General features: G+C 38.1%; 3 protein-coding genes, 2 long non-coding RNA genes, 1 other non-coding gene and 1 pseudogene across 6 annotated transcripts; 3 read left to right on the forward strand and 4 right to left on the reverse strand.

The window, feature by feature from the left end:
• The first annotated feature begins 337 nt into the window (after positions 1–337).
• LOC129782166 (uncharacterized) lies at positions 338–6,996 on the forward strand (annotated as a pseudogene).
• Positions 6,997–7,988: 992 nt separating this feature from the next.
• LOC129774826 (uncharacterized) lies at positions 7,989–11,243 on the forward strand. The gene is made up of 2 exons (XM_055778834.1): positions 7,989–8,694; positions 9,737–11,243. Exons 1-2 carry the CDS (start codon positions 8,245–8,247, stop codon positions 10,088–10,090), a joined length of 804 nt encoding a protein of 267 aa, XP_055634809.1. The 5' UTR covers positions 7,989–8,244; the 3' UTR covers positions 10,091–11,243.
• LOC129774800 (putative nuclease HARBI1) lies at positions 7,991–11,245 on the reverse strand. Its single transcript, XM_055778765.1, has 2 exons — positions 10,221–11,245; positions 7,991–9,644 (listed from the first exon to the last, which is right to left on the reverse strand). Exons 1-2 carry the CDS (start codon positions 10,647–10,649, stop codon positions 8,829–8,831), a joined length of 1,245 nt encoding a protein of 414 aa, XP_055634740.1. The 5' UTR covers positions 10,650–11,245; the 3' UTR covers positions 7,991–8,828.
• Positions 11,246–12,140: 895 nt separating this feature from the next.
• LOC129763874 (U2 spliceosomal RNA) lies at positions 12,141–12,335 on the reverse strand. Its single transcript, XR_008741056.1, has one exon. It is a non-coding gene; the product is annotated as a U2 spliceosomal RNA (small nuclear RNA).
• A 3,943-nt stretch (positions 12,336–16,278) lies between these two features.
• On the forward strand, positions 16,279–16,947 carry LOC129774845 (uncharacterized). The gene is made up of 2 exons (XR_008742784.1): positions 16,279–16,588; positions 16,690–16,947. It is a non-coding gene; the product is annotated as an uncharacterized LOC129774845 (long non-coding RNA).
• Positions 16,948–18,110: 1,163 nt separating this feature from the next.
• On the reverse strand, positions 18,111–18,662 carry LOC129774857 (uncharacterized). Its single transcript, XR_008742791.1, has 3 exons — positions 18,616–18,662; positions 18,208–18,428; positions 18,111–18,148 (listed from the first exon to the last, which is right to left on the reverse strand). It is a non-coding gene; the product is annotated as an uncharacterized LOC129774857 (long non-coding RNA).
• Positions 18,663–20,066: 1,404 nt separating this feature from the next.
• On the reverse strand, positions 20,067–23,113 carry LOC129774781 (uncharacterized). Its single transcript, XM_055778746.1, has one exon. It carries the CDS (start codon positions 23,106–23,108, stop codon positions 21,336–21,338), a length of 1,773 nt encoding a protein of 590 aa, XP_055634721.1. The 5' UTR covers positions 23,109–23,113; the 3' UTR covers positions 20,067–21,335.
• Positions 23,114–23,433: the final 320 nt, after the last annotated feature.

Raw genomic sequence — 23,433 nt, forward strand, 5'->3', positions numbered from 1 at the left:
GTTTATCGCTCGCGAGAGGACTAATTTCTCTCTCTCTCAGTGTTTGTGCGTCAAATACATTAGTGATGATAGTAGTGATGGAAGCCCCCTGGTTCCAAAGAAAAGCGTTAAAGAAACGAAAAAGCCAATACTGCAGAAGTTCAAGGATGAGTGGACGAGTTCCAGCGAATTTTCTTGTTTCACGAAATATGAGAATAATCTGCACTGTGCATGGTTTAAAGTGTGCTTGAATAAATTGAGTGTCTCACGCGGTGGGAAATCAAACCTGACAACTCACCTGCAAAACAAAAGGCATCAGGAAGCAGCTTTGAGGATTTTGAATGAGTCGATAGAAAGCATGGAGAAATATGCCATCCCCGAAAAGGTCATGGAGGTGGAGGTGGAACTCTGTTCGTGGGCAGTGGAAAAGAATATCTCGTTCTCAGTCTTGGGTAATCTTGTTGAAGTTCTCAGAAGCATTGATCCTGAGTCGATAGTGTTCTTCAAACTCAAGCTAGGAAGGACCAAGACTGCAGCTCTGGTGACTGGCGTTTTGGCGGAAGTCCAGCACGATGAACTGGTGAAGAAGATGCAACAGCAAAATTTTTCATTAATGATTGATGAATCGACGGACCTGAGTACATCAAAGACCCTGGTCATGGTTGTTAGGCTGTTGGATGACGACGGAAAAGACAAGTTTGAGGTCAGTGACAATATATATGCAATTGTAGAGCTGAAGGCATGCGACCATAAATCGATTTATAATGCTATTATCGGGGAATTTCAAAAGGATGGTATTGATTACAAGAGGCGATTGAAAGGATTTGCATCAGATGGTGCATCCGTCATGATGGGCAACAATGATTCCTTGATGAGTCTTTTGAAGAAAGATTACCCAGGCTTAATAGTGGTTGAATGTACCTGCCACTCTTTGGCGTTATGTGTGAGCAGCGTTGTCAATGTTCCAGTTTAAACTGGATTCTTCCAGTTTTTTCCTCGATCCAGTCATCCAGCTGAACCATAAAATCTCCCAGGTTTTTGGAATATTGTCCAGTTTTATCCAGTTTTTTATATGTATGATCTAGTTTTAACCATTTTATGTAAAATAAATTTACAATGATAAATATAACCTCTCCCTTTACCTTCCTATGCCTTGACCAATTTTATTTTTTGCCATCTATCGTTCAATTTGAATCGATCATTCTTTTCTTACACAGTCAACTTAGTGTTGCTTACACTTCCGAAATACGGTCAGCGCGGAGTGCATGTGGTGAAAATATACTGTTTTTCAGTCGTGTTATATCTACCATATGGACTTCTGCGACAGGCGAGGTTGTTATTTGGTTCTTCCCATTTCGTTCAATTCGTCGGTGTTATGTCGAAAATGCCAAAACAAAAAGCTTTTTCCAAATGCTGTAAACTTATCAAACTACTTCAAAACAGGGTATCACTCCATTTTTATCTTATTCAACAGCCTACCCACCCAATCGTAAGAAGCAACGTGCTACACTGTGTTTAAATTATATAAATACCAGATGTTCTAGGTCCTCCAAACCATTCTGAAGTTCAGATCAATTGATCTATCATTTCATCCACTACTGGTAAAATGTTCTTAGCAAGAAAACCTACCCAAAATAGTTCATAGAGCCCGCGTGCTTTGCTGGCTTTGAGTTTATATAGGGTTGGAGAAAAAGAAATGTCGTATTTCTGATCGAAATTTAACGATTTATTTAACATACTTAAAATTATCCAATTTAAGTCAAATATGCGCTGTTTTGTTCGCAAATTTTTTGCCATTTAGAAGGCAACTTCATTATCCCCCCTTATAAACCCCTTATTTGCAAAAAAACTCAGACAGCCAGTTTTCGCAAGCCTCTATTGAGGCCAACTTAGTATCACCAAGAGCGTTTTGCATGGACCGGAAGAGATGATAATCACTTGGAGCCAGGTCCGGACTGTACGGTGGGTACAATAGTATATCCAATCCGAGCTCCCGTAGCTTCTGGCAGGTCATCAAAGATTTGTGAGGTCAATCGCCTGCTTCACACGGTCAACCTGCTCACAGTAGAGAACCGAGTTGAGGGTCTGGCCATAGTTGAGCAGCTCATAGTGGATGATTCCCTTCCAATCCCACCAAACATACAGCAAAACCTTCTTGGCCGTCAATCCGGGCTTGGCGATGGTTTGGGCCAGCTCACCGCTCTTCGACCACGACTTTTTTCGCTTTAGGTTGTCGTACGTGATCCACTTTTCATCACCAGTCACCATCTTCTTCAAAAATGGGTCGAGTTCGTTCCGTTCCAGCAGTGCATCGCAGGCGTTGATTCGGTCTAAAAGATTTTTTTTGCGTCAACTCGTGTGGAACCCATACATCCAGCCTTTTTTTTGGAATCCAATCTTCTGCAAATGATTCCAAACGATTCCAGTTCCTGGCCAATCGAGTGAGTGCTCACATGCCGGTCTACTTGGATGATTTCAACGATTTTATCGGCTTCCACGACGATTGGCCTACCAGTACGGGGTGTATTTTCGATAGCCACTACACCAGAACGAAATCGATCAAACCAACGTTGTGCTGTGCGAATCGTTACAGTATCGGGTCCATAAACTACACGAATTTATTCGGCCGCCTTCGTTGCAGTTTTACCTCGCAGGTAGTAAAAACGTAAAATATGACGGATTTCTTGCTTGGTGGACTCCATCTTTGACGCGCTATAATCTGAGACTGAAAAGGACAATCACAACACTGTCAAAACGACACTTGTAGCACAGATTGTCGTCTTTAAATAGCCGTATTGTATGACCCGATGCGATAAGTACAACACAAGATATGTTTAAGTGTTGCCATATATTGACAATATACGACATTTCTTTCTCCCCAACCCTATATAAACATCAGATGTTACAGATCCTTCAAATCATTCTGAAGTTCAGAAGGTCATAGAGTGAATAGTCTCCATTGACTTTAATTTATATGAATATAATACCCAAGTAACCATGCTTCCGTTTATATCAAATGGATATTAGTTTCTCATGGTCACTCAAAGGAATTTTAGTTCAAAATATCATTAATTTTATGCATAATCTAAACTCCCCTAAAGAGCTGATAGCATACTTTGCCTAAAATGCATATGCTCCAGAGTGCTTAGTTTGCAAGAAAGCATACTTTGTATATTTTTTTCAAACATACTTTCCCGAGTAAGAGGAAATATTTAAGAATATTTTGATCTTGATACCAAATTTGGTTTGGACAAGTCTGATATAAGAAGTAAATTACCAATGAATAATTTTCAAAAAAATGAGAAGAATAGTTTCTCAATACAAACATTTGATAATTCGCAGTTTTGCGACGATCTTCTATCAGCGATTTTATGGACATAAAGCTATAAATACGAGACACTTCAAGTTATGTCCGAAAAAATACCGTCCTTAAAATATTGTTTTACGGTAATAACAGTTACTAGAGGCGAATGAACTGCAAAGCTTAAAGCCTCGTAGAACAAAGAATGGAATGTAATTACAGTTATAGTTTTTCAACTACATATAAACACTACACGAAGCTTCAAGGAAAATTCTATTTCTCAAGCATTGAATGGGTAAAAAAACCACTTTAGATAAATCATAGCCGATCTTCCTAAAATAAAATTGTTTTACAGATCCAGTTTTCTTCCAGTTTTTTAAGAGCAATCTTCCAGTTTTTTGAAAAATATTATTGGCAACCCTGTGTGCGAGCCATGCTTGCGAGAAAATGCCTCCGTATGTGGAACAGTTGCCACGAGACATCTACAGCTATTTATCTCATAGCCCTAAGCTAAAGTGACCAGATGGTCAGAAGTCTAACGCGGGACACAAAAAACAAAAAGTTATACGTTATGTGAACATAAACCATAGTTTAGCGAGTCTAAACTGATCAGTATTATTTCTTTCTGAGTATCGGCACTCAGTTGTAATTATTCGTTGGGTTAAATTTTGTTTGCGCCCGAAAATCACTCGCCTGGCAAGCACGATTCAGATTCTACAATTTACTTCAAATTACCGAATGGAATGCTCGAAAATTCCAATTCATTTTTCATCGATTTTAGTGTTAACGTATGCATTCAAAAAAATGGACTAATTTCGGATGGCGATGAAAGATAATTTATAGGAACAAATTTTCTTTAAATCTTACGTTTATTAAGTCTACAACAAAAATGATTCAAAGATGTTGATTCGCAGCAGCAGCACTGTCAAGCAACTTGATGTTTCCATACTGCAAGCTCCACTCCACAGCGAAGGAGTTGGACATCCTGAGGCACTTTGTGTCCGCCAGATATAGCCGATGTGGTATTTACAATATCATCTATTTGCCGCTTCTTAAGCCGGGAGATCGAAGCAACCGGCTAAACGGTGGAGAAGAATCTGGCCAAAATGGACATTTTTATGCGGAAGCGTCAGACGAGACCGGCCGTATCTGAGCAGCTGGCAATCATCCTGAGGGAGTAGCTTGAGGTGCTGGTGAAAAACTTCTTTCCGGCGAAAGAAGTGAAAAACTTCTTTTCGTACTCATAATGAAAGACGAGACGTACTTGATGCTAGAATTTAACGAATGCCAGGGGACTGGGTACTTTATGTTCCCCAGGTAAGCGATAACGTCAAATATATCATTCACATCAAGTTCTCGAAGAAGGTCCTTCTCTGACAGACGTGAAGGGAATGTCCAAGCCGCTCTTCTTTCGAGTCATATGGTGAATGGGAAGATATATAGTACGAAGTGCTTGCCGGAGTTGGGAAGGTGATGTGGTCTTTATGCCGAACCTGGGATCAGCCCATTATGCCAAAAGATCACTGGAGGATGGATCGGCTGGAGATAAACATTGTCGGGAAGACCACAAACCTTCCCAACATTCCCGATAGAAAACTTTTGGGCGAATGGCCAAAATAGAGAGACGGACGACCACCAAAGCCACGAAAAGGTAAAATAACACGCCGATATACATATTTTCATCGGCCATGGTTCAGGTTCCGGCCAACTTCCGTAAGACCGCCCAGCGCTTCATTTACGATACTTCATCAAACAACTCTGCCTCTTCCTGTCGAGTTCTTCCGGCTTATTTAAAACGTTAAGCCCTGACCGAGCTAGGGGACCAAAGATGAACTTTTCGTCTGACTCACGTTGGTCCCTGCGGACCAATAGGGGACTTTCATAAAAATTATTTTCCAATTTTGTTGCTGTCGCTTCCAGTGGACACTCTCTAAATAAAAAGCCCAAAGTCGGTGCGATGAAACCAGCTCAACGTATTAATCTTTGGAAGCATTAGAAGCGCTCTTGTACAGTCTGCCAAATAAAAGTTTTTTTTGAGATTCATCCATTTAAGAAAATCAACATGATCAAATTGTGATATTGAAATATATTGATATCGCGGGACATTTTCGTTTCTTTTGCCAAATGCGGGACGGAATGTTACGCGGGACATTTTGTTGAAATGCGGGACTGTCCCGCGTAACGCGTAACGTCTGGTCAGTTTACCCTAAGCGCTCTTTTGAGTTCGAAGCTATTCAAGAAATTGTTGAATTGAAGCCATTACGTATGCTTCACCCCTCTCAGACACGATGGCTCTCTCTGGAAGCAGTTGTAAAACGGAACTTGGAGCGTTTGCCGGATTCAGTGTTTGCCAAATGATCCACTCATTGAAAAAATCGCTTTCGTTCGTTCAAATATGATCTTTCAGGAAACATTTCCCCCAGTGTTATTCTATTGTTGTTATGTGTTGCAAATCACGACACAAAAGAGAACGAGACAACTCTGCATCGGCTCACACTTCATTGCACACCAGCATGCAAGCAAAGCTATCATATACGTTTTCGGTGCAGAAAGCTTATTTTCTTCTTTGCCTCTAACATATGCATACCGACCTTTCCATGCATCATGAAACAGCAGGATCGTACGGACAACGCAAAGCGAAAGATTCATATTCAGCTAATGTAGCAGATCCTGATTTTTAAGTCTCAGAGAGTGCAAACTATATGATTATTTAGCTCGATAGAGGCTAAGGGAAGGGTAGTCAGATTATATTTTCCATTTTTAACGCCTCTATCCCTTGAAATGTGTATATTCATATAGACCGCATAGTTTTACTAGCAACACCGCTCCAGTGAGAAGCAAAAACTCTCGCGTTTTATCTCTTTTCCCATTCGCTGCTCTCCGCAAATGGTGACGTAATGATGACGTAATTTTTCTTGTATCATTTATTGCTTTGCACTTGTCTGTGCAGTGGGTTTCACTATAGTAAAATGGGACGATATATGCGGTTCAAACTTGTATGCAGGCTTCGAAAATGGTATGCGATGTTTGATACAGATCGGATATGCAATCAACAGTCTTCGTTCCTCTCTCAGTTTAATCACTAAATATTACACAAGTGATTACTGACATTCATACAAGTATCTGAATGATCCTCTCATATTTGGTTATATGTTCGTGAGAGTTTACTTGCATGACACATTGTGTATCATTCGATTTTGATCGAAATCCAAACACTGGCCGGATTTGAAAATATTCTTTTCCTTTCAATACAATTATGACAAGAATCCAACTGCTTACAGAATTTTATCATATTTGAGCGATCAAATGACGAAACCTATTCTGAATTTCTGGTTTTGAATTACGTTTTGCCTCTGATTAATAGGTTGAACAGAAAGTTCCAGTCCGAATCCTCAGAGTACGCAAGCATTTACGATGAAATGAAAACATTGCACATGTTGCTTCTCAACAATCTCTGCGGTGAAAAATACTTAAAAAGTTTAAAAGATATTAACGCATCATATTTCTACGTTGGGATTGCTGCAGAGGTATCGATTTCAACGGAAGAAATGGGTGATGGTCGAAAGCAAACATTTCGGGAGATTTGTTGCGGTTTTTATATCGAGCTTATCAAACAAATGAGGAAACGATTTGACTTCAACGACCCCACGTTCAAGGTATCTGCTATGATGACTCCGTCGAATCTGGAAGATCTTCACGATTTAGGCCAGTTTTGAAGCAGTTTAAGGATTGTTTCGATGAGGAAGATAAGCAAGATATTGAGAACGAATTCCGAGAACTACGCATGAAGATAGTATGCAGGAAGATAGTGATCGATAGATCGTTGGAGATAGAAAAATCTTGGAACAAGATTTTAAATATAGCAAGAGCGAATGGAACGTTAGCCTTTTCCTTACTTCGAAACCTTATATTTAATTTTCTCATCATTCCTCATTCATCAGCGGCTGTTGAGCGTATTTTTTCACAATATAATGCGAACAAAACAAAACTTCGAAACCGTCTCTCTGCAGAAACTTTGAACGCAATTCTAAAATCGAAATCATTTGTTAAAATCCAAGGGGGCCAGTGCCAGTGTTGCCACATTGAAATCTGTATTCCCGAGCTAAAAAATCTTTTTTATCGGTAGAAAAATAGAAAATCTGTATTGCGGATTTTGCACCTGATAAAACTTTTGCGTTACAATTAAGTACGAAATAATAATTGCATACTTGCAGTAAAGTGTACATATCCATATTTCTAAGCCCGTGATCACTGGTATAGCTGGCCAATAGTTTTCTAAATAAGACTATTTTCCAATTTTCAGTCCTATGCAAAAAGTTTACTGTGCAATTCTTTTTTGCACAGAGGTCTAATTTGATAAAAAATTGTAATATCTTAGATTGGGAGTGTCAGATACATAGAGCATTATTTTAAATAAAAAATAAAAAAACATTTTAATTTAATTTTATTTTATAACCAGCGGAATGAGTTTATTTTGTTTCGTTTTGCGTAGAAAACATTTATTTAGTCATCACTTTCCTCGTGGAGTTTATACATTGTCTTGCAGAATTTAGTCTTGATGTCGTTTGACAATTGTACTGAGGCACTTCCCAGTGTTGCCACATATACAGATTTTTCTCTTTTTGTAATACAGCGGCATCTGGAATCAATTAGACCAAAGAAAAGCCTCAAACCTGTAAAGCGGCCCATACATCTACAATATTATTGCACAACACAGGAGGTTGTGAAATAAAATTGAACGTTTGTTTCTGATATTGAAGTGTTGTACAATATATTGTATGATATCAAAAAAATTAGATATTTATTGTGCAACGCTCATAATATTGCATGGTCTACGGGCGACGTTGTGCAATTGGTGTCAATGAATGTTAAAGTTTATGTTTACATTTGCATCGTCTAGAGTGTAAAGTGAGTGTTCTCATAAAAAACTTCACGGACTTTTTTTCGAGGACGTGTGAGTCGCGATGGCCGTCAAAAACGCCGACAGGCAATTTATTCTCGAGTTTATCGAGGTTTACCGTTCACTCCCGGCATTATGGGACATCAAGTGCAAGGATTACACAAACCGTCTAAAGAAAATTGAACAGTATGACGTGCTGATAGAGAAATACAGAGAAAATGCTCCCGATGCCGACAAACAAGATGTTATAAAAAAAATTAATTCTTTGCGGACCAACTTCCGGAAAGAGCTGAAGAGGATTCGAGACGCAGAAAAAAGTGGTGCAGGTGCAGAGGAAGTTGAACCCACGCTGTGGTATTTCGAACAAATGAGATTTCTTCAGAACCAGGAAACACCAACCGCTTCAATCAGTTCGATGAACCCGGTTCTAGATTCTGGACACACTTATTGTGAAGATGCAGGGATCGAGGTCATTGACAATATAAATTATGGAGGAGCTTCTACAGAGATCAATGTAAGTCCTTTATTTTTATTTTGTATCCATTTTTAATTATAGTTACATGGTATCGTGAATAAGAATCATACAATGAATTACAATAAAAATCATCTTGTTATAAAAGTGGGTGTTACGGGAAAAACCACTTCACTTCATGAAACTGCTTTCAATTGCCATGATAATTGTCCTTCATTGTTGAAGTAATGACAATAGGTGTCTCTCACAATCTTTGCACTTGATGGTGCATTTCTGGACACAGTAGCCTGAAGAGGTGTTCCTTCATTCGCAACCGTTTTTCTCCATGATCCTCTTGTGAGAGTTCCGGATTGTAAATCTTCATCATCTACATCACTCCTAGTAATGTAGGTTCGTGGTTGTCGTTTTCGTATATAGTTATGTAAATAACAACAAGTCATAACTAGAATTTCAGCCTTTTCAGGGGACAGTGATATTTGTTTCTGAAATAAGCCGAACCTACTGACCAAAATACCAAAGGCATTTTCTACAACACGACGTGCACGGCTTAATCGATAGTTGAAATTTCTTTTATCCAATGACAATTCTGCTAGAGGGTAGGGTTTCATGAAATTGTCCGTCATCGCAAAAGCATCGTCGCCCAACAAAACAAATGGCAGCCGTTTCTCACTGTTCGGTAATTGTGAAGCTTCCGGGATTTTAATTAATTTGTTAGAGAATGCTCTTCCAAATTCTGTGTAATTGAAGACACCGCCGTCCGATATTCTTCCATTGATTCCCACGTCGACCATGATAAACTCATAATTAGCATTCACTACTGCCATCATCACAATACTGCAAAATTTCTTGTAGTTGAAGTAAAGTGATCCAGAGCCATGAGGTTTCTTTATCGCAACATGTTTACCATCTACCGCTCCCAAGCAGTTCGGAAAATTCCACCGGTCATTGAAGTCTCGTGCGATTTCTTTCCACTCTTCTTCTGTTGTTGGTAGCTAAAATAAATCAATTGAACAGATATGTTGTATTAAATATAAAAAAACAGGAATTATTATTAATAATTAATGTATTATTCATGTTTTTGCAGACTCAACTTGGACCACTCAAGAAGAGAAAGAAAACAGGAAATATAACAGATGAGCTGATGGAACTGGCTTGCAAACGCCTCCAAAAATCACCTGACGATCACGATACAATAGCTGCAGCTTGGGGAGTAGAACTTAAAAAAATGGAGCCCATTCAGCAGATGTTAGCGAAGAAGTTCATCAATGAAATATTATTCGAGGGACAAATGGGAACATTACACCGTGACTCGGTGGTTATCAATAACCCCCCACGATCGTTCACTCCAGTCAATGTTGAATATATCTCATCACCCAGCCACCAATACCTAGAAGTTGATGAGCAGAACACGAAACCCCATTTTGTTACTTTTCAATAAATATAAAAATTATAAGAAGTCGTATATGTCATATAAGTTTTCATAAAATTCTTTATTATTATTATTTTTTTCAATAATGCATTGTTACATAATAATTGTTACATAGATATGTATATGAAAAGGAGCTTACCTTTATGTATTCCTTGAGGCTGTTAATCAGAGCCGCGCAGGTTTCTATAACAATGTGGCCAATTGATTGCGGTGAAACGGCAGCAGAAAACTTAAGATCTTCGAATGTATTTCCTGTTGCGAGGTACCGTAAAGTTATCGATAAACGTTGACTTACAGGAATAGCATCTCGCATAATAGTATCCTTTCTCTCAATCTGAGGAGCAACCAAAGCCAGGAGTTCATCAAACATTCCAGCATCCATTCGGATAAAGTTTCGAAAGTCATTCGGCTCAGTCATTCTGAGCTCATTAAATAACACTTCATAAGTGTACTTCTCTCTGTTCAGCAACCACTGTTTGGCCCATTTCCGATGTTTTCGTTGCTTCTTTTTTTTTAAACTATTGCTCACTGCGATCAAAACACAGCTAATATCGGTATCACTCAACATATTTCTAATTTAACATAAGACCTGTGTATAGAAGGGACAATTCCGAAACCTGTTTTCCTATCAAACTTGGAACAGGCGGTATATAAACAAACAGACTTCTCATACCAATTGGACAGGGTTGCCAATAATACACGGAAATGAAATTCTACTAAATGTACTTACGGTACATACAGTTGAAGAAGTTTGATGACAAGAAATAACAGAAAAATACAATTTGTTGGAAAATATGTAATATTTTTGTATTACACCAACAAAATCTCACTATTCAGAGAATATTTGTTTCGAAGAACATATTTTACTGGTGAGCGGCAATAGTCTTCAGAAAGTTAATATTATTTGGAAGCTATGACATCTTGTGCTGTTCGGCATCCCTGTATTTTCCTCTCTGCCAGTTGTCAGGTTCAAACAAGTGCTAGTGATAAAATATTGAACGTCAGTAGCCACCCTTGTGCAATATTTAGCACAAACTTCAATATCATCTCCAAAAGATTCAATTCCATTGCACAAATATGACTGTGGCGCAATAATATTGTACGTTTGTGGACAATCTTCAATAATAATGTCAATAAATTCGTACAATAGTATTGTGCGTGTATGGGGCGCTTAAGACTGTAGGACCCCACAGAAACGTGTCCATGTCATCCCACACGACATGCAAAAATTAAAATGCAATCAATTCCATTTATTGTTATTAAACTGACAGTTTCGCTGCATCAAATTGTTCCTCTTCTGTAGGCGAACAGAATTTTACTGCACAATACCCGAAAAGTATGTTTAATCAGCGGGAAAAAACTTTAAAACCACGATCGAAAAACTCACAATTTTTGACAATCAAAGTGCTTACCGTGTTCATGCTACCGGTTCTTTCCACCTGTCGAATTTTACCAAAGTTTTTTTTACGTTGGGTACATACGGTTCAACAATAGAAGGAAATTACATTATAGAAAATCCAAGTTGAGCCGTACTTTTTGAGATAAAGGGGTGGTCCAAATCACCCCGTATGTCCAACTCACCCCGTGTTAGGATTGAATGAATACATTCACTGTTTCCGTCGGTTTTCCCTAAAAATACATTTGTAAATGTTTTAATTGTTTTAATGGCATTTTCTATGTATCTAAAACTCTCAATCTAAGATATTTCACATTTTTGATCGAATTAGACCTCTGTGCGAGAAAGAATTGCACTTTTTTGCATAGACCTGAAAATTGAAAAATAGTCTCATTCAAAAAAAATAAGCTATATCCAGTGATCACGAGCTTCGAAATATGAATAAGCAGAATATATTAACTTTATTATTGCTATTACTACTTTGTATTCAAATCTAATGCAAAGGTCTTATCAGGTGCAAAATCCGTTATACAGATTTTCGATTTTCACTACAGATAGAAGATTTTTTTTGCTCAGAAATACAGATTTCAATGTGGCAACATTGGTTACAATTATGCGCGGGATTGCAGGAGGATTCATTTTAAATGTCTCCTCTTTTATTAGGTTACGTGGGCCGATCCCGGTGGTACTGCAATACCGGGCCAACCCATGGTGGAAGTGGAGCAAGCCCCTAACCATTCCACCCTTTTCCAAAAATCAGTTTAACATTTGTTGTCTCCCTATGGGAGATCTATCAGATGTTAAGCTGATAAGAACAGATACTACACTTTGATCTTAGCCTTTAGGCCGAGAAGCGATAACCGTTAAAAGCGGTAGAAGCTCATGCGATGAAACAACAGCATACTGTAGTAGCGATACATTGAAACGCGTATGGAACGATTTCATGCCCACCGAGGTACAAAAGGTAAAGAAGATGAAAACCTATTCACAAACAGTAGATTAGCGACGACAGTGGTACAGTGTCGACGTCTGGTGGTGACTTTCAATTTTGGGCCATAATTTGGGTCCCATCAGATTAGAAGCACGAAGCCAGTTTTCAAATGTTAAAATTTGAATGAAAATTTCAACATAATGTTATGCGGTTACTTAAAACGCGTATTACTGACACTTATTTAACGATTTATCTTTAAATATCTGATATTGCTACTAAAACTTTTTATTATAATATAAAATTGTTTTCGAACACAATTTTCGTATGAGATTTTTTCACCATTGCAAAAAAGTGATTTTCATTTAAATAAGATACTAATTTGATACTGAGAAGTTAATTTTCATTCATAATTTTAATTTCAATTCGCGTTCATTACGCCTGAGAATCAATTACTGTAAAAGATCGATTCCCAAAATAGTAAAACGAAGCTCAATGCCGTCAATACGAAATTTTCAGACTATCTTTGACGAAAAAGACTATACAGAGTTGCTAGTTTTATTGAGTTTATGCTGTTGTAAGGTTTCTGATGAAAAAATTCGCGGGTGACATGAGTTTGGTAGGTTGAGAAGGATGACAAATTGTTTCGTTTTGTTTCATTGTTTCATTTTTTTTATTCCTCTTCATAATCACCGAATTTAATCCAACCATAAGTGTTTTATATATGTGCATTTTGCCGTATAAAAATAATCGTCATTGAAATCTTGATGTAAACATTTCGACCTTCGCTATCATTTTTATTCATCACTCCAAGCAATACATAACATTCATATTTCGATGTTCCAACAACGGCGAAAAGCAAAAATGAAAAGGCATATATTTCGATATTACCGTTTCAACTGTATCGATCTGCATTATTATGTTTGGGTTTATCTACAGCACTAGAAGTCATATTGAAAATATGTATCTTTCTATTTTTACAACAAACAGAATATTAAGAATACGTTAGAATTTTGAAGTTTAAAATATTTCATATATTAGGTGATTCAAAATTTATCCACAGTTATTTGTTACTAGAGGGTGTTGATTAATATATCGGGAAACAATAATTCAATTGTGTCAATAGAAAGTAAAATTATTTGAATATGAGCCTGGAAGACTACGTTTTAGATTACTTTTTTGTGAACAAAGTTTGGTAATTCACTAATCGTGTTAAAAGTTTTATTGGTTCGAAAATGAATGAAATTCTTGAGGAAAAATCGTCTGTGATGCTTTTTAACGTAGGACGTAGGTAACATGAAAATCTAGGCACTGAACAAGTAGGAAAAAATTAAAGATTTCGAACTCTCATAACTTGAGCATTTCTTAATAGATCGCAAGGATGTTTTAATTTATTTAGTGTTGAAAATTGTGGATGTTGTGCCTACTACTATCCACGATCTGTGAGAATAATTGATTTTTTGCAATAAACATAAAAGATCCGCTCGCGATTTGTATAAAATTTTGGTGGAAGCTTACGATGAGCATGCTCTCGGCAGATCGACATATTACTGGTGGTTCAACAAGTTTAAAAGTGGGAACTTTGATGTGAGCCACGATAAACGTAAAAAACCACCGAAAGTGTGCGTTGAAAATCGGTGAAACTGCCCAAAAGTGAACGTTATCGAAAATAATTGATCGAATTGCACCATGCTCTGCTCTGAAAATGATCAGAATATCAGAACTTGAAGTGATTCTTCGATGACAACCCAAGTAACCATGAGCATTAACGTATAGCTCTATTGTAGCACTAATTCAGCATCTCTAACACCAAATGGCAGTATATCTGCTTTTTTGATGCTTATAGGCCTCATATCAATGCGCTATATACGCTTTTAATGCTACTATATAATGCATACAAGCATTAGGCTAAACGCAAATTGAGAAGCGTATAGCGCTTGTGAGCTAGCACAAGACGACCAACACGACTCATGTGTACCACAAAAGTAGCGTGGCGGTGCGCATATTGAGTCGCAGTTTGATGTGAATTACGTGCCACAATTTCTGATTCACACAGAGTTGCGCGATATATTTATTTTCTAACACAACTACCCGATCGGCACAATCATACAGTGCCAGACTCACGGCGCTATATGATTGTTCACCAACACAACCACCACAGTCGGCACAATAGGCACGAAAAACTGTGGTTCAGCCACAACGTCACGCGAGTCGTCTCTCACGAGCACTGCGTCATCTCGGGTCTCCTCGCCAATTTGCGCCGTTCTATCTGTTTTCATTAGCAACAAAAACAGGCACTATATCGCGTCAAGTTACTCGCGCTATACGCGTCTCAATTTGCGCCTGGCCTTAGGATAAAACATTTATACATTGGGCATTGGGTATCTGACTGAAAGTGTTTGTCTCGAAATAAACATAACATAACCCTTTGAATTATTCTTGAATTGCGATAGGATTGTTTTGAGATGATCCATTTGAGCAGGTATCTGAGCTCGATTTTCGAAATAGGACTATTTTCAATTCTTTTATATGTATTAACAGTGGGCCAGATAGCAAAGACACAACAGAGAAACATACATGTTGCAGAGATACCTCGGTTCGAATCTCATAAGGTAATTTTCATATAACAAATATTTCTCATTTCAAACAATGCGCCGTAAATATAAATAATGATATATCAATATTATCCAGAAAATTATTGCAATAAATCTGTGTGAGCCCATTAAATGCGTGATTTATTTTTTTTTTGTTTTTTTGTCGAGTCCCCATAGATTTTATGGCTTTTTCCTAAAAAAAACTAAGCAAAAACAACTGCTTAGTAAAGGCTGCCATCACAAGTGACATTTTCAGTTAGCCCTAAGTAAGCTTTAGTAATGCTTATTTAAGGATGTAACTGAAGCATTTAAAAAGTCCTATATGTTGCCTTTTTAGCATTAGCATTATAACCATATTATATTATGGTTTACAGAGTGTAATAAGCATTTATTAATTATTCTATGTGTGGATGCAATGCTGATTTAAGACCATTTCTTAGTGCTCACTGGTTCCCTGGGAATGCTCCGTCACAAGCAAGACCGGCCAGGAAAATGTCTGAGCTATTCAATTGAAATAACAGATTTGGCTACTTCCGATTTCAGTTTGTTTTCCTAAATAGGTTACACAATTCTTATGAAAATTTGCGAAAATGGCTTGATGACTGGTTTGGCTAAAAAAACAAAGAAATGTTTGGCGATGTATTAATGAATTGCCTGACAGATAGGAAATATGTAGCCTCCAATCACTTTGAATAAAATATTTTAAACCTTCCGAGAATAAAGAGCAGTTCCACGTCGAAACAGCTGACCACTGGCCCGAACCTCTCCGATTTTTTCTGAAACTAGGTATGTACTTATAAAATAAAATTTTGAATACACTTGAATACACATCTTTATATCACAAAACACTACCCTTTCGATATTTTTTTTGAAAACTCTTTTGATTCAACAAAGTTCGACATATAGTGGTGGCGTGTCGGACTCGCCAAAATGGAGATATGAATTTTTGAAAAAATTAAAGAAATTTCTATACACATTTTTCACAAATCGTAACCATTCAAGATAAATAACATAAGAAAAAACTCTACTTGCGATTTAACTACATTAACATAAAACACTATCTATAATGTTTTGTTCTAGGGATATGACCAATTCAATATAAATAAAATCACTTTGGTAAATTAGAAGAGTTTTGCTTTAAAAATATACAAAAAAATATCGACCGGGGGAGAGGGTTGGTTGTATTGATAGTTTTAACTTGATTGATGTGATTGATTGGCTCTGTACCTATAATAGCAAAATAGAGCTAACATAATAGGACCCATTTTTTTCAAATTTTACAACACATACTTTGTGTGATGAAATCTAGGATGTAATGTAACATGTATCTCTGGCAACACTGACTGCGCCTTCATTTCATTTTGGAGGTTAAATTGTAACATTTGTAGGGTTCCTAAAACAACTTCCGTTAAATTTTACCGACGGCGTATGCATTCTCACACCTTATCTCAACCTTGAAATAATCTACCGACACGAACGTTTTATATGACAACATTCAAGATTTGTTATTTCAATTTCTTTGCTGTGGTCCTTGAGGAAAGTTGTGCTGTCGAATATTTGTCGGAGCTGAAATACGATAAAGTTCCAAGGTAAGGAATAAGTGCTCAATATATATTCTCCCATAACAGGAATAATATAATTGTGTTTCCACATCCAAGCTAATCTTTGCTTTTGTCTCATCTCTGCATAGCTTTTTGAAATGGCGTTTTCCATTGTGGAATTTTTGTATGTGGGCCGCTACTACCTGGAAGAAATAGAACACGCCGCTGTTAGGCCAGCGAATACCGACCCCGTATAGTGGGGGATCGGTTCCGCTGGCCTTCGGCGATATGATGACTACTGCTTTGAGTATTCAAAAATGCAGAAACAACGATAGTTTTAAGAATATCCAATGCGATGTACACTCAAACAATAAACCACTTAAATATATACATATGTGAATCCCAAATATTTTTTTATTTTTTTCTCAGAAATCTAAGTTTGATGTTAATTGTGTAGTTAAAGCATGGCTTTTTTTTTGTATGCAGGATACAGGTAGGTAGGTAGCTCAATAAATCTAGAATGAATAGCAACTCGAAGTCAACCTAACCTAGAATGGAAACTATCCGAGTTAAATTCTTATGAACACATCTAGTTGTGAACCATTGGTTGTTTGTAAGAGGACATTCATCCACATCGGATACTAGAAAAAGGAAACTTCGTGAAGTGAATGTGTTCATTTCCGTTAATTTTATGCAGGCAGAATTAATGCAGTGTAATGGCGGGTTTACATTAGGGAGATCTATTGCTATAGATGGATTTATTCACCCGAAAATAGATGTAAACGGGTGAGAATACACAGTCGATCGCAAAATAAAGTATACACCCCGTGTTGGTTTGTTATTTTTAAGTTTTCGGGGTTAACAGGTAAATAATTAAAAGCGATTCATATTCATCGTAAAATTGATCCTTTTCACTCTCATGGAGTGATAAGAAAAAAATTAAAATGGTCTCATTTCTACTTAAAGTTTAAAAAGCAAACAAAAAATCTTCGATTCAGCCGTTGTAAAATTGAGTGTACAGTTCAAGTTTTTCTTAAAAAGAACATTGAAATCACTTCAGAAATGTTAACAGATAACAAAAATCAATCCCCAAGTATTTGGTATGGATCGTTTGCGTTTAGCACTTCCTGCAAACGACGAGGCGAGATTTCTGGTCACTGTAGACGGAAGTGCCTCCCAGATCTCCGAAATCGTCGTTTCGGTTTATGCTTTGTTCCCTAGATTTTTATTCTTCAGATGCTTCTTTGTTTCCCACCAAAGATAATGTGCGATGACAGCATATAAGCCGCAGAATGCAGGATGCAGCGATTTTGTTAAAATGTATCTGTTCAAGGTTCAAGGAAGGGTACTTGGATTCGAAGCACCTGGGTTACTATGCAGGTATGGTTCTGATAATTTCAGATTCTGTCAATTGAAAACCATTTGTCAATTTGTTTTTCTAGTATACTCATATTGCTGGTGGACGATGTAGTTTCTATTGGATCAAAATAGCCAGTTACTACTATGTTAAAAGCCATCTCTCTTACCATTTTTGTGGTTTCAGTCCATTTAATTAACGGAACAATGTTTAATTTACTGATAAATTTCAAGTTATATCCTGTTGAGTTCCTATTGAAAAGTGAACAAGACGTGAATGTTTATTTCCGAAGAAAAAGGGATTTATGTACTTGCGTTTAGCGTTGATTTATAGCGTTTACCGTTGGCTACTACTGTTCCACAGGAAGTCTCGCCTAACGTATTTGTTTCAACGATAACGATAAGTGGCGTGGTTCTGAATGCAACTGCTATGTTACTCGCACGATCGTGCAACGATATTATATCATACTTCGGAGTAATAGCATTCGTTGAGGTTGAATCTGTTTGATGATTCGGTTTCATTAGGTGCAATCTGTAAGAAGTTCTGATCAAACTAACCACTCTCGCTAAATGAGTAAATGATGAAGTGACAACATTAACTTCACCAATAAGTCGTGGACGATATCCCAGTTTCAATGACGTTACCAAATTAACGATTTGAGTTTTCTACAGAGCATGAGCATGGCTCGTTTTTGTTTATTAAATTTTGATTAACTTACTATTCATGTTCTCCAAAGGATATTAACTCGTACAGCAACATGCAAAGTTGATCCGTTGCAATACTTAAAAACTCGACGACCCAACATTCTATTGAAAAGACTCAATGTGGGATACTATCTGGCACTGGCACTCAATTTGATTTTACGTTTGTCATATAACATCGGTTTAATGAATTTTTCGAACTCTACGTGACTTTTCACGTAGCATTGACGGGTGCAGCGTTGCCAATGTTCCAGTTTAAACTGGATTCTTCCAGTCTTTTTTCCTCGATCCAGTTGAATAGTTAAATCCTGAAATCTTCCAGTTTTTTAAAATATTGCCCAGTTTTATCCAGTTTTCTTATATGGTTGCTTCATTTTACCAAGTTTTTTGTAAAATATATTCATTATGCATAAACATTCTCCCATATCCTTCCTATTCCTTGGCCAATTTTGTTTTTTTTGACATTTTTCGTTCGATCGATCTAAAGTTATGCATATTTTTCTCCTGCTTACACATCCGAAAATCAATACGGTTAGCGCACAGTGCGTGGGGTGCCTTACCAAGCAGCAACGTACTACAATGCCTTTGAACCAGAAACCGTGTACGTCAATTAATCTCATTGTCGAGGAAAAAAAACGAGATTTTTAAAGTTTTATCCAAATAAAACCATATTTTTTAGAGGTTTTAGAAGAAAAGATCCTCAAATGTTGTTTCACAGTAATGTTCGAGTGGTGGAAAACGTTATTTTGATCTACTCGAATGGTTAATTCATGGTTTATTTCGCTACCACACGATCTACTATACGCTTTGAATGGAATACTATTTCTCGGACATTCGAATGAGTATAAAAATGATTTTAGATAAATCAAAGCCGAAGTAAAACTTCGAAGAAAACTTCTTAAAGTAAAACGATTTCACGGGATCCAGTTTTCTTCCAGTTTTTTTTAGGAGCAATCTTCCAGTTTTTTGAAAAATATTATTGGCAACCCTGGACGGGTGGATTTTTTTTGAGTGTAGCTATTTCCAACTATGTTTACAAATTTTGACAGCTGTATTTACAGATTACGTTGGAAAAATACCAGGTCATGCTGCCCCAAGCAGATATGTCCATTCTACCCCGTACATTTACGCTCAATAAAAAAGAATTGACCTTTTACATGAAACGGCAAAGCAGCGCAATAAATCGGTGGAAATGATCTTTTTATCCCTATCTACCCTATTGAGGGATTTCGGCATCAACGGAAAGAACTGCATTGTTTGTATAAGAAAAAAAAAAATGTATTCCACATGCTTCCCTTCAATTACTATATGTATGTGTATGCACTATGTACGCGTGTTTACGTCTGACTGTATAGTTCAATTCTCATAGTCTCTGGATATCGAATATCATTCAGCTTATAACTGTGGTTCAACTCATGTTTGATTGCAGGTTTATAGTAAATTTAATGCGTGATAACTAGGTTTTGTAAAAAAAATCAATCGAACTTAAAGTTGTATTCATTATACATTAAGTAGTATTAATATTCATTTATCTTGCTGTATGCTTTTGTCGATTAAAATCCAATCAAATTTCTTTTCATTAACTAAGACTTTTTTTATCGTATGCCTAAACCTAGCTTTTTGAATTGGTTGACTATAAGCCAGAATGATGAATCATGTACAAAGGTTGGCCTCATGGCATCCATTCTTCGACAGTCCTTTTCCCTTACCAATGCTTTTGTTCCTTGCATCTTGCTTAACCTATTCGAGTGTAAATGTTTCACCCACTGATGCAGCGGGCTTCGATCCATTCTACAATCTCTCTCTCTCTCTCTCTCTCTCTCTCTCTCTCTCTCTCTCTCTCTCTCGATCGTACCATTCGTTACAATGGAAACACTTGTATGTGAAGTCTTTACAATTAGATCGAATAAAATAATTCCATTTCATTTAATCATTGGCAGTTTACGTGTGTCTTGTGTGTTTATTTTGATGTGGATATTTAACTAGAACACTTCAAAAATGTTATCTGTATGGGGTGTCATTTTGGTTGGTTGTTTCTTAGGGTGGTTTTTCCGTGTTATTATATGTTCGTAATTTGAAGAACCCGGGAAATACAAAATGAGTCATAAACTATTTTGTTACAATTTTCACAACTGGTTGAAAGAGAAATGTTTCTGTTCTGTTATTAATTGTTTAAATGTGAATACTCCCATTATTACTGTATGGCATTGTCCTTACGTTATGACGACTGCCCTATTGATTATGTAGCCGTCGAATTACCTGTCCTTTAAACTAATATTTTTACAATTGGTTGGCAAAGTAAATCGAACGCTGTTGGTTGTTCCACTACTATTCCGTGCACCGCTGAATCGGTTATCGTTAGCTCTTATCTAAATTTAGAATTTCTCTCCGGTCAAAGTGTCCTGCTGCAGTTCGCAACTCAAGATGCAGCGAATCTATAATTCATACGAAATCAACTTTCCCGTTCTAATGATTGTTTGTTTTGCTATCTACCCTAAACACCACACAAAAATTCCGTACACCTATGAATGTGTGTACTCTAGTTGTGTTTTCACGCACGGCAAAATGGAACATCACTTTATATAGACAGTATTATTCATAATTTTGACTAGCTATGCTTGCTAGAAGTTTAGAACATCTTTCTCTAATCTCTAGCCATTCGACACTCAAATCACAGAAATCAACAACTCAAGCATTGAACTCAAACATTTCTCACCATTGTGTAGATATGCGCCACTTAGCATCTTGTCTCCAGTATGGGTTCGTTGATTTGAGAATGCGACGAGGCACGTTTCTGTGAATCGGTTGCCGTTCCTGCGGTATTCGAAACAGTGACCAACCCGCCGCTGGCCGCTTTCTTTTTCTCCAGCGGAATGGTATCGTTCATAAAACTGGGCGACGTCGTCTGGCTGAAATAGCTGGAACTGTTGTACTTGTTCATCTGTTCGCTTAGTCGCCGTATGTTTAGCTGCAGCTCTTCTTCTTTCTGTGAGGAGGGTGGTGTGGAAAAACTGTGCCGTGGCTGCAGCAGGTTGGGATTCAGTACGATTAGGGATGTTTTAACTAGTTCAGGCTGGTTTGTCTGTTGCTGCTGCGGAGATGACTGCTGTTTTGGCTTCGGGGACTGGGGGATGCTCAACTTCGGCGAAGGTTGCTTCTTGGCTGTAGGAGACGTGATACTCGTCGTAGATTTGTGAATGATCGAATGTTCACATTTGTGTTGTGCATTGTTACCGTTGCTGAAGCGACTGAGAGAGTTACTCTCACAGCAGGAACACTTGAATCCGTTAATGTTAATGTTCGAGTTGCTGGCATTTTTTGCTATTTTCGACGATGATACCGATTTGCTTTTGTTGAGAGTCTTTTCCGTTTCCGCTTGGAAGAATTCTTCATAGAACGCAGGCGATTTAGAGCGCTGCAGTTTCGGTCTAGTGATTTTCTTGCGAGCATCGAAATTCATATCAATTCCTGGGATAGTAAGAGTTTTGTCGAACCGGGTCAGCGAACGTTGTTGACATAGACGCGTTTGTCTTGATTCCAACAATTCATCCCGACTTCCGAGTGCGTTGCCCAGTGATTTGGTCTGATGTGGAAGTGAACCTTTTTTCCGCAAATTGTGTCCGTTCAAAGTAATGTTGGAACGCCACACCCAAGGATTGGTATCTTCAAGCTGCTCCAAATCTGGCCTGCTGAATGATTTGTTCTCTAGTTTCTTCGATTTGTGTTCCTTCTTTGTGGTTGGGCTAGGGGAGTTACTGGCAGACATTCTAGTCCACGGATCAGATGGAACGTATATCAGACAACTAGTGCTCCGATTGTTAGCACTTTTCAATTTACCATCGTCGAGCTGCAAGCTTCCACAATCGGACAAATTGGGCGATGCAGTTTTATCATTTCCCGTGTCCAGCGGAGATGCACGATCGACCTCATCCTGTTTCTTTTCTTTTTCTCTGATTTCATCGTACTCTTCATTAGGGGACAGCTTCACAGAAACGATATCGTTTTCATCCGACACCATAATAGAGTGCTGATGTTTCACCGGGGGCCTAGGTGATAGGCTACGCGTTGTGCGGAGTAGCTTTTGCGGTTTACTTTCTCCCAGAGAGTTAGACTTTTCCAACACCCGATCGCTCTTCACCGGGGTCAACTTGTTTGGGCTCAGTTTCGAGATTGGCATAGGACTGGTTGCCACGCTTTTGTTACCGGCGTTGATGCTCAAAGTTGACAGCCGCTTATAGTGGCTTTCTGTTTTCGGAGAGCATGGAAAATCAAATTTCGTATCAGTGGATGCTTCCGCCCGTGGGCTTCGGGGGCTTCGAGGGCTTTTGGGTTCCAGGGTACGAAGTGGGCTGTTAGACTTTGGTGAAGTAGAAGCGTCTTTGTATTTCGAGGAATTTTGTTTCTTCTGTGCCTTTTGAACTTGGACAGGAACACGACCGAAGTTGCATTTTCTGCATGAGTTGCCATCGATTGAGTTGGGGCTGAAAACAACACAAACGCACTTGTTCATTGCTCTGTTGAGTGAATCTAGATTTTCATTGCTGACATTCTTCTTCGCTGTTTTCGCCGTGACCGAGGGTAGTGGCTGATGTGGATTCTCGTACGATGCTAACTCTTTCCGCACGGTGCTACTAATAGTGGTATGTGTGTGAGAACGTTGATTTCTTGCCTTTCCACAGTTACAACCATATGCTGTGGTGCTAGGCCCCGGTAGGGAGTGCTATAACAATTTTTCGCCTGTGGAAGCAGCACTGGTTGCCACCGCACTGCCAGAGCTGCTAGTCGAGCTTCTCAATCCGCTGCCCTTCGATTGTCCGCCTAAGTCCGGCACCGTC

Source organism: Toxorhynchites rutilus, chromosome 1 (genome assembly GCF_029784135.1).
Source record: "Toxorhynchites rutilus septentrionalis strain SRP chromosome 1, ASM2978413v1, whole genome shotgun sequence".
NCBI lineage: Eukaryota > Metazoa > Arthropoda > Insecta > Diptera > Culicidae > Toxorhynchites > Toxorhynchites rutilus.